This window comes from Musca autumnalis, unplaced genomic scaffold (assembly GCF_047663935.1).
Source record: "Musca autumnalis isolate F117 unplaced genomic scaffold, ASM4766393v1 scaffold_1, whole genome shotgun sequence".
Lineage (NCBI taxonomy): Eukaryota > Metazoa > Arthropoda > Insecta > Diptera > Muscidae > Musca > Musca autumnalis.
In genome coordinates, this window is record NW_027411644.1 from 248,915,542 (window position 1) to 248,933,589 (window position 18,048).

Here is an 18,048-nt window from a genome sequence, read left to right on the forward strand (position 1 = left end):
GTAAAAGTTTTTTCAGGGGCAAGTTCATACTTCTTGAGGAAACAGTCCGAAAGTTGTAAAAAAAAACTATATAGCACTACATGCAGCGGCGTGAGAGCTCGAACCGAGTACTGCGTTCGTCCACACTTTGGACATCGTAATATTTCTTCGAATATTAGACGAAATTCAAAAGTGGTACTTATAGGTCCACTCCTTCCGGTACCCCTCCCCCCCATAAAAGTTCGAAAATATTCGCTAAAATATTTATATATATCTCATAGACGAATCCACATAGGCTGAGGGTATATCTCTTCCGGCAAAGCCGACTGATACTTTTTTACTTGTTAAAATGGAAATAACTATAAATTTTTAAACTACTTATTCTGGTAAAAGACAATATGTGGGTAATCTAGGCAGCATAAACATCCTCATATAAAAATATTCAAATATTGCAATTTACCTAAAACCATAGTGCAATTGAGTGAAAACGCTGCGCAGTTTTCGTAAAGGCGACACCTACAAAAAACAAACACATTACAATTTCACTGTCTATACATTTATTGGTCTATGCTTTCACTGTTTTGAATTTTCAAACATCATGCTTTGGAAAAGTTTGCCTTATTGAACATAATAATTTTGAAATACAAGAAGTTAATTCGTTGTCTACCTTTTCCCTAGTTTTCATATTCTGGCAACCCTTTTCCTTATTAAATGCCATAAAGAAAAACAAATAATTGCATTGAAAAATAGTCACGCATTTAATAAAAACCCCTTCTTTCACATCACATCCTTGTCGCTAAATTCCCATTTCTTAGCTTTTGATTCCAGTATTTATAGGGACAGAAGAAGAAGAAAAAAAACGATTTTTAATAGGTGGTATTTATCAAGCTTTTATTATGTTTCCATATGTGTGTTTTTGGTCAACAAGCCGAAAGTAAAAGATATGCGAAGACATCTTCCTGTACAACAAAAAACCTTTAAAAGCTAACCATAAGCAGAAGAGCGGAACATAACCCAGACATGGTTTACCCCTGGTATAAAAATGTCCTGGCCAAAAAAATAAAAATAACAACTACATAACAAAAACGGTCACAAACAATTCAATGTCCCAAAGAAGAAGTAGTGGTAAAATTGGAATCACAAACCAGATCCCTTATTATTATTTTTCATTACAATAACGCATGCCCATCTGTAATGATGTGGTTCGTCTGTCTGTCGGCTGGTCTATAATCGTTGGTCACTTTAGGACCGGCACTCTTTACACACAATCTCATAACCTTAAATTTCCGATGATAATACCCATGCCAATGAAACCCAAAAATAAAAATAAAAAACGAGAAACACCATATCATATAAAAACTTTTGAGTGGACAATATTTTTTGGTTGAATGAATGAGAGTGGCGAGCCTTTTTTAGATTTAGAAGGAAATACTATAGAGTTTTTGTCCAAGAAAATGTGGTTTCGCTATATTTTCACAATAAAATTCAATGCACAGAAAAACAAGAAGACAAGGGTTGCAGTCAGGACTAGTAAAGAAAAGCAAAAAAAAAAACCGTCAATATGATTATCATTTAACCATGAGAATTGTTTTCTGTGTCTGCTGCATGGCTAGTTAGCCTGGCCATAGAGGTTAACTCAGGAATGAATGAAATATAAATAAATGCATCATGCAATGCTAACTACTTTCATGAATTTTTATTACATTTTAGTGGTATTGAATTAAATGTTAATGGCCTTAAATGGAAAGTGACCAAATGAATGCTAGCGACCGACCGACCACCAACGAGAGTGAGTATGCTCTTGCCGCTCAGTAAAAGTGGTAATAAATGTTTTTTTCTTTTTTGGGGAATTTCTTTGGAAAATTCTTTGAGAAATAATGAAAAGTTTACTACTTCATGGGAAAATGACTGAATAGCCTTGGAGTTTCAACTGTCAATTGCCATAATTAAAACAAACATTTGAACGCTTAATTGTTAATGTTGGCAATTTGATAATTACCTGATTTTTTTAAATATAAGCAGTTGATCGTTCTCCTTTCACTATTTCAGTCATAATGTGGTCATAATTATACACTCTGCATTTATGCTATCGACGAGGGTATATACACTTTGATACGGCCAAAATGTGCCTCATCAAAATAATGATTTTAGACTCCAAGTATGTTTGGACGAAATCCGTATCAGACAATTTGGAGTCGATTTAGCAATGTCCGTCCATTTATCTGTCAGTCGATTTATCTGTCCATCAGGCAGGCTGGAGCAAACGATAATCGAACGGATGAACCGATTTGGTCCAAAATTTGGCCTTCGTAATATATTGTCCAAACTTAGTTCATGTTCGAAGATGAGCCATATCGGTTCACTCCTTCAGGTACCTCCCACACAAAAGTTCGAAAATGTTCGGAAAAATTTTTCGCACGATAACTCATGAAGGGAGTAACCGATTCCCAACAAAACTTGAAGGAAGGGGTTCCATGCGATGACGTGATTTCATGGCATCTTTTGCATTTGTTCAAACGAAGTCTTGAAAGATCCGATCTTTTTATTAGCATTTGAACCAATGCAAAGGAAGTCGTGAAATATCCGATATTTTCATCAGCATTTGAACTCATTCCAACGATCCAATAGAGATGAATTTGGTATTTTTATTTATACACATTTTTTTAAATATATATGATTAATTATTTATAATAGGCTTGATGTTGTCGGGTCACAAAAAACGTTGCTAAAATTCTCGTCGTAATGTTGTCATCGCACAGGGTTGGTGAAAATGACATGCCAAAGCATTGGTGAAAATGACATGTTAAAGTATTGGTGTAAATGACATGCTTTGGATCCAAAAATGAATAGCATCTTTTGGGGTCCACGCTCATATAAAATTCATCGATGAAGATGCTAAAAAGATGACATGCCAGATCACTTGCACCCATGACTGAATGGCATCTTTTTTGCTGGGTTTGGTCCATACTTTGCGCTTCGTAAGGGAGGTTCCAATATGGAGTCAATCGGTCCACTCCTACGGATACCTCCCACACAAAATTTCAGTTTAGGACCTGCTGTCGAATCGCTTTGATTTTTGTTGTAACAACTTGTATTCGCTGCCTCCATTACGACGGTACAAGTTTCTTCATCAGCTCCAAAAAGCCTGCCGGCACCAACTAAACTAGCTAGTACCTAAGATAAACCTCGAAGGGAGAATCCGATTTGGTCCGAACCTTGTACATTGTATTATATAGGCGTCAGAAGTATTGTGTGTTACTTCTTTTCTTTATATCCGAGGCTGAGGGTATGTCTCTGTCGTTTAAGCCGACTGATACTTTTTGACTTGCTTTTAACATAATTTCGACCTTCTTTTACATCTGAAGAAAAATAATTAGTGACACTCGTCTAGAGAATGGCATTTTCATTTCATAGTCAACGAGCCTCATGGTATTTAAGGTGGAAAATATTGGGTTATAAAGACAAATGTTAAAAATGTTCATTTCTAGAAAATTCTTATGGTTCTTTAAGGAACAAAGAGGTGGCAAGTCGTAAACAATTTTATCAATTTTAGCAGGGCTGTTCTATAAAGATTTTTTATCAAAAATTGGTCGTAATTTTACATTAAGGTGGTTTTAACTCAAAGGGAAAAACCTAATATTTTTTAAGCGGCACCCACCGAAAATATTTAATTTTGTTAGATTTTAAGATTGCCAAAGTTTGAGCACAACCGGAATATGTTAACACGCGCCACTGTGGCCTCGAATTTTCCATAGTAATTTGTATGGGGCCAAAGGCGAATTTTCACGAAATCGTCCTGCAGACCACCTTTATTGCCCAACCGATGAAAAATTACCAGTTCTTTGTTGTGGCTAACAAACTTATTCTACAAAAACTTATGAAAATCGGTTCGAATTTTAATATTAGCTATATATAGGGCCCATGGAAACTTTAAACTTAACACTTAAAAAAATCCGAGATTGATTTTTTAAAACCACCCTAGTGTACATCTATAAAAATAAAAACTCAAACTAATAATTTGCAGCAATAATAGAGTATATTTTGATTCCGATTTTGGTTGGTGTGACATAAATAGTTGACAAACAACGCTGATATGTTTTGGTACCTTTATATGTGGATATACAGAAACGTGGGTTCATGTCCACAAATTGTAATAAAAAGGTTTCCTCCGCCTAGAAAATGCGAAACGCTAAATTACATTAATTTATAGTATGTAATTTATTTAGTAAAAATAAAAAATGATTGGCGCTCCTACCATTTCCCCTTGCGTAATTTCATTAAAATATGAAAAGCGTTTAATATTCAGCTAGTCTACACCATCTGCACATGTAATTCGAAAAATTTCAGTTGTAATTTGATTATTTAACCCCCTATTTTTGTAACTATTTTTTGTTCGTTCGTCTATTTTCGTAATAATTTAAGTATCCATAATTCAGTCCCCTGAAGGCACACATACCTAATTTTTCGAATACCCGTTCCATATATCGTTAAGAATTCCTCGTTTTAAAAATCAGCGCTGTACAATTGCGCTAAAGCGGGTAAATCGATCTACAAAATTTGACAATTCGTGTGGAAAGAATAAAAAAATTTACAAAATAAGGGGTATTTGAAGCTCGAAACTTTTCACTTGTAATTTGAGAATTGCAATTGAATTTCGAATTATTTCATTTATAATTTGAGAATTCCAATTAAAATTTAAACTATTTCATTTATAATTCGAATCTTTTCATTTGTAATTCGAATTTTTCCATTTGTAATTCGAATTTTTTCATTTGAAATTCGAAACAAAAAAATATAACATTTTTGGGTGCATTGGTTTTATATTTGGCTTTTCGAATTACAAATAAAATGTTTCGAATTACAAATGGAATAATTAGAATTTCCAATGAAAAAATTCAAATTCAAAATTCGAATTACAAATGAATGAATGAAAAAATTCAAATTATAAATGAAATAATTCGAATTTAAATTTGAATTCTCAAATTACAAGCGAAATGTTACGAATTATAACCAAAATTCTTTGAATTACATGTGAAAATGGAATTTGACTAAAGTATAGTGCCTAATGAAAACTAAAATAGTTCATCTCGTGTAAATGCTACGGTAACTTAATAAAAAGATTTTTCTTTCTCCAGAAATTTACAAAAAATAACATATTTCCTAAATAGGAAAAAAATCGTCTTTAAGGGAACACACTATAAACATTTTCGCTAAACTGATACGCGAGATATATCTTCAACGGAGCAACAAATTTCGTCCAAACATAGGATCTCGTAATACTTTGTTTAAACTTTAAGTTCGAAATTGAACCATATTGGTCCTTTCCTTAAACTATAAATTATATGGTGACCAACTGAAATGTCTGTTAGGCACGATATCTATTGAAAGAAATGACTTCCAAAATAAGATCCACTTCAAAAATGTTACGTACTCCGTGCCTACAGGTACCTCCTCCACAACACTTCTGAGATTTGTCCAAATCCATATTTTTAAAGGCAAGTTCATACGTTCAAAAGGGCCACAAAATTAAGAAAATAGTTTCCGGGAAAAATAGTTTGGTTTTTGATCTGTCCATAGATGACAGTTTAAATTCACACAGGCTAAGGGTATGTATATCAAATATCTCTGTCGGCAAAGCCGATTGATTATTACTTTTTTCGCGGAGTGGCTCAAGTTGAAGGGAGTAACCGATTCTGTCCAAACTTTGCACATTGTAATATTGCCTTCAAATTAAAATTAAATGAATTTTATTGATCCACTTCTTCTCAAAAAACAAATGTCTCATTAAGTTTTTGAGAATGGTGATGTTGATAAAAATTATGACTACAAAATTATAATTTTTTCTGGGCTTATTCCCTTATCCACTCTTATGTCAATATTTTTACGCTTTTATCTAATTAAAATCCACTTCCCGGGTCCCGGTGGTGAAATTTTAAGAGGGTATTCCTTGTGATAATTCCAACAACATGAACATATTTTCTAGAGAAGGCCCAGTATTTAGGACCACCCATAGTAGTTGCAGAGGAATTCCAAAATATTGAGTTTGTTCATGTTTTGCATCAAAATATGAATGTTTTGTGTTTTTATATGTTACAAATATTGAGGAAAAATAAAATATTTCACTACGTGTAAACTCTACTGCACTTAAAGGCAACATCCTACCTACTCAACAAAAACAAAAACGAAAACAATATCTGGCTTAGTTTCCGAGAAATAGCTATTTCTTTCTCCAGAAATTTGCCAAAATTAGGTTTTTTTTTTAATTGGGGAAAACAATGAATTAACATTAGTTTTATTCATTAATAAATCTGAACAAAAAGCCCATCAAAAATAAATATACGAATCATTATAACCACTTGGTCACAAAAAAAGAAAAAATTCCAAAATTGTTTATGTTTCAATATGTTTTACCGTAAATAAATTTAAAAGGGGTGGCTATAAAAATTGGGGGTTTTGAACCAGGCGAATGTTATTTAATTCACTGCCTTTCCCCATTTTTATTAATTTTCCTTTCATACCCGGAAAAATGAAGCAAATAAATAATATGTTTGGTGTAAACAAATATGTTTGGATCCAAACATATTATTTGTTGGCTGCATTTTTTTCGGCGTGAAGTCTGAGGGTATGCAGCAGTATGCAGTAAGATACTTTTTTACATATACAAGTATAGCGATATAATGTCCAGAAAAGTCTCTGAAAAAATCTTACAGTGACCAACTAAACTGTCTGACGTCAAGTATTATGACAACAACATTATAACCTTTTCTAAGCTCACGCGCTTCTACATAATGTGAAGCCTTTTACTCCACCTAAGCAGAGTTCTTGTAAAATATGAATATATGATTGGATCTGTGGAATAATTAGGCCCGCAGTTTGTGATACATTCCACATGAACGTCTAAAAATGTACGCCGGATACTTCCAAAACTTCGTTTCTATTTTTTTTTTTTTTCTTTCTAAATCTAGGTAACAGAGGCTAGATTCTTGTTCTATGAAAATTTAAAATAAAAAATATTTTCTTTATAAATTTTTTCATTTGACATGTATTCCCTTTATAAAAGTTTTCATTGAACATTTTCATAGAACAAGAATTGAGCCCCAGTTCTGGTACAGGTGTCTGCAAAGACGACTAATACGTTTTACTTGTTCTGATTGTTCAGAAAATATATAAAATACAAAAAATTACCTAACTTTTTAATAATTTTCTGCAAAATTAAGCTAACCATAAGGCTGAGGGTACTAAACGGGTATTTTATACTCAATTATTATTGTAAGTTTTTATATATATTTTTTTAATTTTGTGAAACAAATAAAAATATAATTTTTATCGACCTTTGGCCAGTTATAATAAGAAAAGAATAAGGGGACAGCCCCAACATAAATCCTTTTTCTCCTAACATCGACAAAATATATTAACTTCAAAATTAATGTTAAATCTCGTGGACTTTGTTCGCGGTGTAAGAACTTGCCTGAAAAATATAGCTTTTTCGGAACTTTTTGGTGCCTTTATCTTGATAATCGTTCGGAATAAATTTTGGTATGGATATTTCCGGTCCATAGAGAACTCGAAATGTCAAATTACAGATGATTCGGTTGTAAACTGCGGTTAAACCTTTCTTTATTTGCCACCCGATAAATACACACCTTATACCGAGTCTGTAAATTTCTAAATATACCCAAAATCGTATGGTATTGTTATATGGGCGCCGCTCAAAAATGTGGACATACCAGCAAATATGCTGATTACAAAACCCTTACAAACCCATTATTTTAATATGGCATGACGTGCGAATTATATTGTTTTGTACCATTAAAATAAGTAGTAATATCAGTAATTACAACTTTTAGTTACTACGCGTGAACTGTATTTGATTAAATAATGGGTTAGTAAAGGGTTTTGTAACTAGTATTTTTACTATATATTGATAATATTTTGCAACGAAGTATTTTATTTAATGCGTAATTACAATATTAGTTTTATTTAAATATTTTTAAAAATTATTTGAAGGCGATGCACAGTGTGAAATATGGGAACTTTAGTGGAACTTGCACTTTTGTTTTACAATACTTATTTTCCTTAAAAATTGCTTTTAGCTTTGCTTAATTAATAGAGTGATACAAAAAAATGGTAGATAGTTATAGTTATACTGTTATACTGTTATATTTATTCAAAATTTTTTAATTATTTGGCGTTTATAGAGTTGTAATATCCAATTTAGTTTGGTTGCTATTTGTTTCCCGAAAACTAGCTTTTCTAAAAGTCTTCCGAAAAAAAAATTTATAATCTTTGGAGGTTTTTAAATGAGTTTTGGTGAGTTGCAAAATAAATCGCACATTTTCTGAGAGGTAGGATATTTTCCTTTGGGCAAACCAAAAAATAGCTGCAGGTTCGCGCAGGTTTGGGAGATATGTGACTTTTTCAAAAAGTCATTGGAATATTCAAATATCTATATGTTTGAAAATTTTATAGAAGAATCGGCACTAGATGTCGTTGTTGGTTTCGTTTATGCCAAAATGGTTTCACCAATGCTTAGAAATTTAGCTTTTTATAGTTTGAAGACTACTCTTGCTATTTTCATAAACATTTTATAGAAAAAATTGTCAAATTTGAGCAGTTTTCTCAGGACATCGTAAAGTACCTAAAACAAGGCATAGTTACACCAGATGATTTTAGGTAATAGAATCATTTGCAGAACCATGTAATAAGATAAACATATCCTCTATCGCAACGTTCAGTTTGTAAAATGTATGTTATATCAATGTCTACTAAAAATATACTAAAAATAAAAAAATTCAAACATTTATTTTTTTTTTTCATTCTTAATGTATGTGGATGCTTGGAGGGAGGGGCGGGCCAAAGCAAGGATCTATGCTCTGAATTGTTTTATTAGAACATTTTCTATTCAATGAATACAAATTTTCAAGTAAATCAAACTCGGTTGGCAATAATTTCCTAACACCATTAAAATATCTTAAATCGTGGACCCCCTCATATTGGGGCTATAGCCAAACGGGAAAATACGCTGCTAATCTTTCACAAAGCGGTTTTCTACCTGCGAAAAATAGAAAAATGCCAAAATACAAAGAAAAAGGTTGGTAAATGTGCTTGGAACCTTTAAAATTGTTTACATCGGCAGGTACCGCTCAATGGCGCCTATATACGGGAACAGATATTGGCAATATTTTATACCGATGTTCTCCATCCATTGAAACCACAATATACCAATTTGCAGCAAAATCGATTGAAAAATGAACCTAATACGTAAACACGGTCGCCACCGATACGTGGGGGCTATAGGAAACCACAGGTCTATGTGGCCCATATTTATCCACATACGACCCTAAACTATAAGAAACAAATTTGAAAAATTTTAGTAACCTAGGTCTTTACATTAATAGTTATGAGTAAAGTTCCACTAAAGTGCCCATATTTCGCACTATGCGATGTCTTGATTTAATTTTTCGCAACGAAAAATTTTATTTAATTTGTTGTAATAATTTAAATTTTATTTAAATGATTTCAGTAATTATACTAAGACAATCTCAAGGTTTAATTTAATGCTTGTCGCACCTTTCTTTACAATTGGGACCGTGGTCCCACCATGGTCTGTCATATAAAATATTCTCTATTTTTGTTTTGCTTATTCTGATATAGACTTTGAATTGAGCATTCCAACGTGCTAGAAAAATTCAGTCTTCTATTAACAAAAAGACTTTTAAATCACAATGTCTCCGAAACTATTAAATTGTGCTTATATTAATCAATACAATATTTTTAAGTGCATTTTGGTAATACAAATATTATAAATTCAAAGTTTTGGTATCATTTTATGTACTTTCAAAAAATATTGGGCTTATATCTAGGAAACAAGCCGGTATTTTCATAATAATATATGTTTTATTATAACATTTGTTTCCAATTATCGCAAAATAACAATATAATCCAATCTATTGTTAATACAAATTTAAATAAAAAACAAATTATAATTTCAGCTCACCTTATCAAAGGTTCGTAATGTTGTTTTATTTTGTTTTTACAAATGTTACGTTCATTCAAATTCGCAATTTTCAATACACAAACTTCAATACACCTGTTTCACTTGAACAAAAAATCTGTTTTCAGTTTTGCTTTCAAAGAGCACCAAGAAATTAATATTTGTTTAAAAACAAAAATTTGAAAAATATTTTCATTGGCTTTACATAAATCCACTATTTTTTGAGAATTGTACTCATCAACAATTTTTCTGTTTTCATCAAATTTAATTATATACACCACAATAATTTCTCTCCGTATTCAATTCATTTATTTCAAATCCAATTTCAAGTCAAGGAATATTTTTGCAAGAAAACGTCATGCACTCAAGAACGGAGAAGAAATTAAGGAAATCTATTTGTAACCGATCTTGACCAATGTAAGGTCGACGTAGAACTAAAGTCTTTTACCAATGTAATGAGTTGTTATATAAGTTAGAAGACTTCTTTCATCGTTCAGCACATATTTTTACATTGAGCAAAACTAAGTTGGCAGCAGCAAAAACTGAAAAAGATAATCAACAGCGCCACTCCATCCATACTCATATGTGCTCCAGCTTCTTCTTCTTCTTCTTGGTCTTGCCAAAAGGAGGAGAAGAACATGTAGAAATGAAGATAGAAAAACCAGAATATTACCACGACTCAGCCGCCACAACAGAAAACGGGAGAGCAACAAAGGCTTTAAGAAAAAAAGAAAAACAGCAAATGCCAAAATGAAATTCATAATTATTGTCATTCTCGTCGTAACAATGATCATAAACGTGATCATAATCGTTATGATGACAATGATGATGAAGATGTTGTTGTTGGTGGTGGCCAAAGTCAAAGCCAAGGCAATACCAACCACACCATACCAAACTCACATTTTTTACCATTATGGCAATTCATCCAGCCATGAACACCAACCATCCAACAAATGTTGCGATTCTTCTTAGAGCAGTTTTGTGCTGCTACTCACAATCCAGCAAATGTTGGCACCCCAAACAACAATTGAAGTTTGCTCTTCCATTCATTCTATGTTGAAAAAGGAAAAGATCGCAGCTCGTCTTTTGCCATTTTCTTTCATTCTTTTCCTCAAAGCAAGCAAAATACACGCACATGTGTTGTTGATCTCAATGCCAATGTTTTGTTGGCCCAACCGACCAAGTGGATCAAAGTTTATTGTCGCCGTCAAACCAAGAACCACCAGCAAGCAATAACACTTGTCCAACGTACATTGTTGTGTTTGTGAGTCATAAAGAAGAAAAACCCACAAAGAGCCAAGTTTGTAACCACAAAGCTCAGAAAACCACAATTACGATCAAAAGTTAATGATCATTTGAAGGTTAAGTGGAAACCAGGTGGGAAAAGGGGTGAATTGGCAGTATTAAAGAGTTTAAGAGAAATAGCAATGTATTGCAAAAGGAAAATAGTTTGGGAAGAGTAACATAAACAACTCTTTAACAAGGGAGAGAAAGAAAGTTCTAACTCCAGAACTTTTGAACAATGTTGTTAACATTGATGTTTTTAGGATCTCGATAGAGGTACTTCTTCTCGGAACTTCTGCCGAGGACGTTCCTTGTTCCAATTGTTTTTACCAGGTCCTTATCAACTATTTACTTTGGCGATTAAAACAGTCCCTAGGTAACATAAATCTGTGTACAACTATGACTTGAAATATATCATACGAAAATGGACTTAGCTCTAAACGGTAGGTAGATATTAAGATAGACTTATTTAATTGACATTTTTCATTAGATAACCAGAAATTGGAAAAAGAAAAATGTATGCCCGTACAAGAAGCCCCTCTTAGATGAGCTCCGATTTGCTCGTTTTTAATCGCGAGTGGGAGTACTCGAAGAGTGCGAGCAAAAAGTCCGATTTGCTCGTTTTTACTCGCGAGAGAAAAATACTCTCCACTGCTTTGTTTTATTTGCGAGCACTCGCGAGTACTCCTGGATTAAAAATAAGAGTGGGAGTGAAAATACTCGAAATAGAGGAGGAAAATCGAGTAGGAAGGTAGAAAGGGCAAGTAGTTCGAAAGTTCGGAGGAGGGTCGTCGGAGGTTCGGAAGTTCCGAGGAGGTTCGGATGAGGTTGTTCGGAGTCTCCGACCACCCTCCTCGGAAATTCCAAACACCCACCTCCGACCAGCTTCCTCGAAACTTCCGACCAAAATCCCAATTTTTCTTTGTCAACGATTGTTATTTTCTATATGGGACTCGATAGTAATCACATTGAAGGTGTGGGTGTGGTATACTCTTAAAGACCACCATTCCCCCATTTTGGAAAATACGTGCTTTTTATAAGTTCTTGGAATAAAATTACTCTAACGTGGAATAAATCTACTAAACACGCTTTTCAAGGAAACACATATTTTTTGGGGGGACAGGCCCGGTTACTCCGGTTATTTTAGCCGTTTCATCGGAATATGTTCGTAATCCGATTATAAGTGCATATAAATGATGTGTTTTTAGAACAGCTATATCTCAAGACTGGTTCCTTCTAGGAAAAAAATTACAAACACCAAATTTGTAGAGAATTTTTCTGTCTACAATATTTGCTCCAGTCACTTTTTGATTAGATCCACCGTTTCCAAGAAAAAATCTGAAAACCTAAAAAAAATCAAATTAAGACCTTTGACCCCAAATAACTCTTTTTGCACTCATGGGTTTGATGGAAACTTTTAGGACATTGCTTCTTCTAATGGCACCCTGGCTCTCCAACCAAATTCAGCTTTGTGAGAATTTTTGCTATTTCAATGACTGTCTTGACTGCGCTATATCTTCATCGTTAGTATTGTAGTATTGGATACCAACAGTTCGGAAAGTATATAAATCACCCCCCCCCCCCCCCCAAAAAAAACACTCATGTTTTGATGAAAAATAGTAAAACACTTAAAAAGTTTAATTTTGACCTTGACTTCAATATCTCTCACAAAAGTTGAAATTGTTCGCATAGGTGGAGTTCCAGGGCAAACCCTATTCAGAATTTCCTTCCCTGTCGCTTAAAAAAGCTTGCATACTTATCTGTTGTACAATGCTTGCGTGACAACGCACATCTGTATGCCAGATACTGAATTGTGGTGTTCAAAAAACCAAATAATATAATTTTCAGAAACCGGTTAACCGGTTAAAAACTAACCACTTGAAACCATACAGCATTGGTGACACGATGTCAGCTATATTTCTCCTCCTGATGAATAGTACTACCTCTGTTTCAGTTTGAATTACACCAAGTTAACGTAACGAATATCACGAGGAGCTGAGTAGATCTGAACCTCTAACCCTTGTAATCACGCTACAGGTTGTAATTTAGATCGAAGCGTCACAAAGTGTTTTGTTGGTTTCTTGTTTAGGGGACCGGTAAAAAACTTCTGTTGGAAAATATATAAATAGTTATTTTTATGCAAATACATCCGCATCGGTTAAAGGTATTTCAATCCAGATGCCCGCTACCGATTTATTACAAACTGTTCTTGCTTACTTTTATTACTCCCATCGGTGACAAAATGCATAACATCTCTCCGAACTAAATAGATTTTGTCGAGATGGGGGTCCCAGACAGGAATAATCCTGTTGATTTTGGCGATGGCTGAATAATATGTATATGAAAATTGGAACCAACAGAAAAATTTAATGGGAAAATGGATACATTTTTATGCATATGCGAATCTATTCGCTTCTGTTAGGGAACATTGCACATATAAATTGATGGTGTTGGTAAGACGCTAACCCATCCCATTTCTATGTTATATACACATTCACACGGGCAAAATGAAATGCATCGAAATAATGGTTTTATACACCAAGTATGTTTGGACGAAATCCGTTTCCGGGGTGAAGTATGTTTGGACGAAATCCGTTTCCGGTACCTCCCCCACAAAAGTTCGAAAATGTTCGGAAAATTTGTGCGCACGATAATTCTTGAAGGGAGTAACCGATTTGGTCCATACTTTGCACATCGTGAAATTTCTACCGGACTTAGATGAGGTTCTAGTATGGACTCAATCGGTCCACTTCCTTCGGGTACTTCCCACACAAAGTTCCGGAAAAGAATAGTTTAGGACCTGTTCTCGAATCGCTTTGATTTTTATTGCAACAACGTATTCACTGCCACCCATACGACGCACAGTGGTTCAGAATCGTTTTTTTTTCTGGTCAAAATTCTGTAACTTTTGAACGGATAGAGATATTTTCACAATTCTTTTTTTGTTAGACAGATAACAAAAGCTTTCCGGTGAGTTAAAAGCCGTCAAGTTAGGTCTAGTAGTTGCAGAGGAATTCAAGGTCAAAGTTAAACTTTTGATTTTTTTTACTATTTTTTATCAAAATGTCAGCGTTTTTGTGTTTTTTTATATCCTCTTATATATTAATGATGGTCAAACGCCAATAAATAAACTACGAAAAAACAAAAAAATCCAAAAAAAAGTTTAAATTTTTTTTCACAAATTTTTCAAAACAAGAAATTACAAAAAATTTAAATTTTTTCAAAAATTGACAAAAATACTCCTTAGGTTTTCATAAAACTTATATAACTCATATAAAAACTCATATACTCCAAAAAATGTTAATTTGTGTAAAAAAAAAACTGTATTTCATATGGGAAATGGTATGGAAAAACACACATTTTTACCCATGTAATTTCAATAAATTTAAAAAAGTGTTAAACGTCCGGAACGGGACTGGAACAAAAGTATATGAAAGAGGAGACTCTCGGACATCTTTCTATGAAAACAGAGCATTGTTCCATGTTGTTCCACAAAAGTTCTAGTCCGCTAAATTTGGAATTTTATAAAATTTTGTACCTGAGGAAAAATAAAATAGCTCATGTTGTGTAAACGCTACGGTAATTTGTTTCAACTATTTTTAAAGCCCACAGTCCTACCTATCTATCAAAAAACAATGAACGTAATATCTGTTATAGTTTCCGAGAAATAGCTATTTCTTTCTCCAGAAGTTTGCAAAAATTACGTATTTCTCAAACATGGGAAACATGTTTGTCTTTAGGGGCACCCCACGCCCGCACCTTCCAATATTTTGACCTAATTTTTTGGTTTCCTTAGTTTCAATATGTTTACTATCGAATCACATATAGAAATTAAATATCTCTGACAAAACCAAATTTTGATTTTTGGCCAGGAAAATCGTTTCTTGAACCATTGTGCGACGGTAAAAGTTTTGTCAGGGGCAAGTCCATACTTCTTGAGAAAACAGACCAAAAGGTCTAAAAAAACCGTATGGTACCATATGTAGTGGTTGGAGAGCACGATAACTCTCGAACTGATCAACCGATTTGGTCCAAAATTTGGCCTTCGTCGTACTTTTTCATAGTTTCAATTCGAAGATAGGCAATACCGGTCCACAACTTCCGATACTTCCCCTAAATATTTAAAAAATGTCACTTAAATGGTATGCACGATATCTCTTGAAAGAATTTGGTTCAAACCTTGGATCTCCTAATATTTTGTCCAAATTTAGTTTATCTTCTAAAATGGAGGTAACTTAGGCTACCTCCCCACAAAACTTCAACATTTGTGTCTGAGTACAATTTAAGGTCTGTTCGAAGATCCTTTGGAAATGTATACCGATGCTGTTCGTTTTGGTTCTGTTTACAGCAATATTATGTTTTCCGTGGACAAGTCCATGCTTACTAGCATATTGGTCCAAAAGTTATCCCTAAGATGACCCACTGAAATGACTAGAGGGCGCGATAACTATGGAAAAGATATGACTCCCAAATAAGATCCACTTCCATAATGGACTAGGTCGCTCCATTCCTTTAAGTACCTTCTCTGCAACACTTTTTAACTTTAATCCTAATCCACATTTTCGTCGGCAAGTTTAAATGTCCAAAAAAGGCCACAAAATACTGAAAAGACCCTAAATACATTCGATCTGACCGTAGATGAAAGTTTCAATTTACATAGGCGGAGGGTATATCTCTGTCGGCCTGATACTTTTTTTATTTGCTTTTGTTTTTCAATTTTAATTATAATGACGAATTCCAGAATTGGTTGGGATGATTTCAGTTAAGGTCCACTGGTCACCTTAACTGAAATCATGAATGGAAGAGAATTTTAGATGATTATTATCAGAGATGATTTAATCATCTCTAATCAGCTCAGAAATACTCGCTCCAATTCTTCTCGCGAGTAAAAGACTCTCGAACTCTATTTTGATTGTAGTATACTAGGCATATATGGTCATTTGGCTCGGCTTTGAAATTAATAAAATTTAAATTAAAATTAAAAAAATAAATAAATTTTTTTCACTCGATTATACTCTTACTCTTATTCGAGCATTATGACTTCCACCCTTACCCAGTGGGAAAATGTAATCGATGGGAATCGAACGGGTAATACAGAGCCACTATGATTTATTGATTACCGAATACATTATTCGTAACACGGTGCGTGTCCTAGGAAAATAATATATTCCTTTATAGTATCCATAGAAAGCATCGTGTAATCAATGGGTATATTCTTTTATAGTTCTTTAGTAATATATAATGGAATTCATATACTGGAATGCATCGTATTATGTATGTATTCTCTTTTTATAAATAATTTATTCCCCCGCATGCCTTAAGTAATTCATTGCATTAAAATAGAAAACCATTAATTTTAATTAATTTTTTATTTATATTTAGAAATATAAGAGCTCTGTTCATTTACGTGCAAGAATCTTGAAGTTTTACCAGTTTTTACTCGAAAAGCGTTCCTTTACTTCTGACACCACACAATTCGTATGAGAGCAGTTCACAACTTTCGCTACTTTTGCCGGTTTTACCATTTTCAAAAGTAAAGGAACAGACCAAAGGATTTTATGTAGTTAAAAAAGTATTCATAGAATACAAAAAAAAAAAAGAATATTCATATTCATTCATTAAAAACAGAAATTAAAATAGTTAATTACATTTTTTTTACAAAATTACGTCTTTATTGTTACACGACACAAACAAACCTGGCAATTTTATGCTGCGACTTAAAGGCGTCGGCAGATAACGGGATTACAAAAAAAATAAAAAAAATAACAAAAGAAACATTGCATTCCCTTGTCGTATCCAGTGGGAATGTAAGAGGAATTAATATGAATTTTTTGTCAAGTGGAATTACTCGTTCGATTCTTTACGGTATATTATATAACGTATCTTCTATAATATATTTAATAATTTAACTTTTTGTCCAATTATATTCTTTTCTCGATTCTTACGGATACGTTTTGGAACGTATTGCTTATAATGCGTTAATAAATTTATTTTCAATGTAATATGTTCCCAATTTTCCCACTGGGAAACTTCTTGTAAATCTCGTACTATTCGAGAACTCCCACTTATACGCCATGTACGTATAACAAAACCAACATACATTGTAAATATAATATAAATAATTGAATTAAAAAAAAGAAACATAAACTTGCCGAGATAAGCACCTGGTATTTCAAAAATTGTACAGTCACAAAATTAAAAATGTATTCTTTGATAAAAAAAACTCCACTTTTTCTGTTAATTTTTGTTCAAAATGTTGCATATCAATGCAAATGAAGGCAATTTTACAATATTTTATTGTTTACGGGGTTACCCCCGATCATCATATATTTTGGAGAGCTTGTTAAATACAAAAAAAATATTGTTTTTAAGCGAGACAATTATTTTATTTTTCATTTTTTCGTTTTAATCGAAATTTTGACTTTGAAAGTTCACTATATTTTTTAAAGAAGATATTTTAGAACGCATGTGAAGATGGTCCATTCGTTTCCTTGCTATCGCACAGTGGATGCGACCAACGACAAACATCAAAAAATGCATGTCGTCATTTTAAGAATTTAAAGATGCAAACGTTTCTGAACATTCCAAATTTTTCGAAACTCAAGTTGTTTTTGCCATATTTCGCGGTTCTTAATGAGAAAAAGGCTAATTTTGAAGAAAAAAAATTATTTGTTTGTTTTGTTTATTGTTGAAGTTCAATCTCATTTTCGATTGTTTGAGTGGAGTATTCCCCCATTGGCTCAACTTCATTTATTACCCTCTATTACAGAGAGTAATGTTTTTCAAAACGA

The 18,048-nt window shown here is 33.2% G+C and overlaps 1 protein-coding gene across 7 annotated transcripts in view; it reads left to right on the forward strand.

Annotated features, from left to right (window-relative positions):
• Atg16 (Autophagy-related 16) overlaps nt 1-18,048 on the forward strand; it is a 611,817-nt gene that overhangs the window by 463,516 nt on the left and 130,253 nt on the right. For 3 of the 7 annotated variants that reach the window (XM_073960676.1, XM_073960678.1, XM_073960679.1), the window contains exon 7: nt 9,972-9,986. The exons of the other annotated variants lie outside the window; for them this stretch is intronic. In XM_073960676.1, the coding sequence (XP_073816777.1) occupies nt 9,972-9,986 (15 nt within the window). The remainder of the gene's footprint in view (nt 1-9,971; nt 9,987-18,048) is intronic. 7 annotated transcript variants of the gene reach the window in all.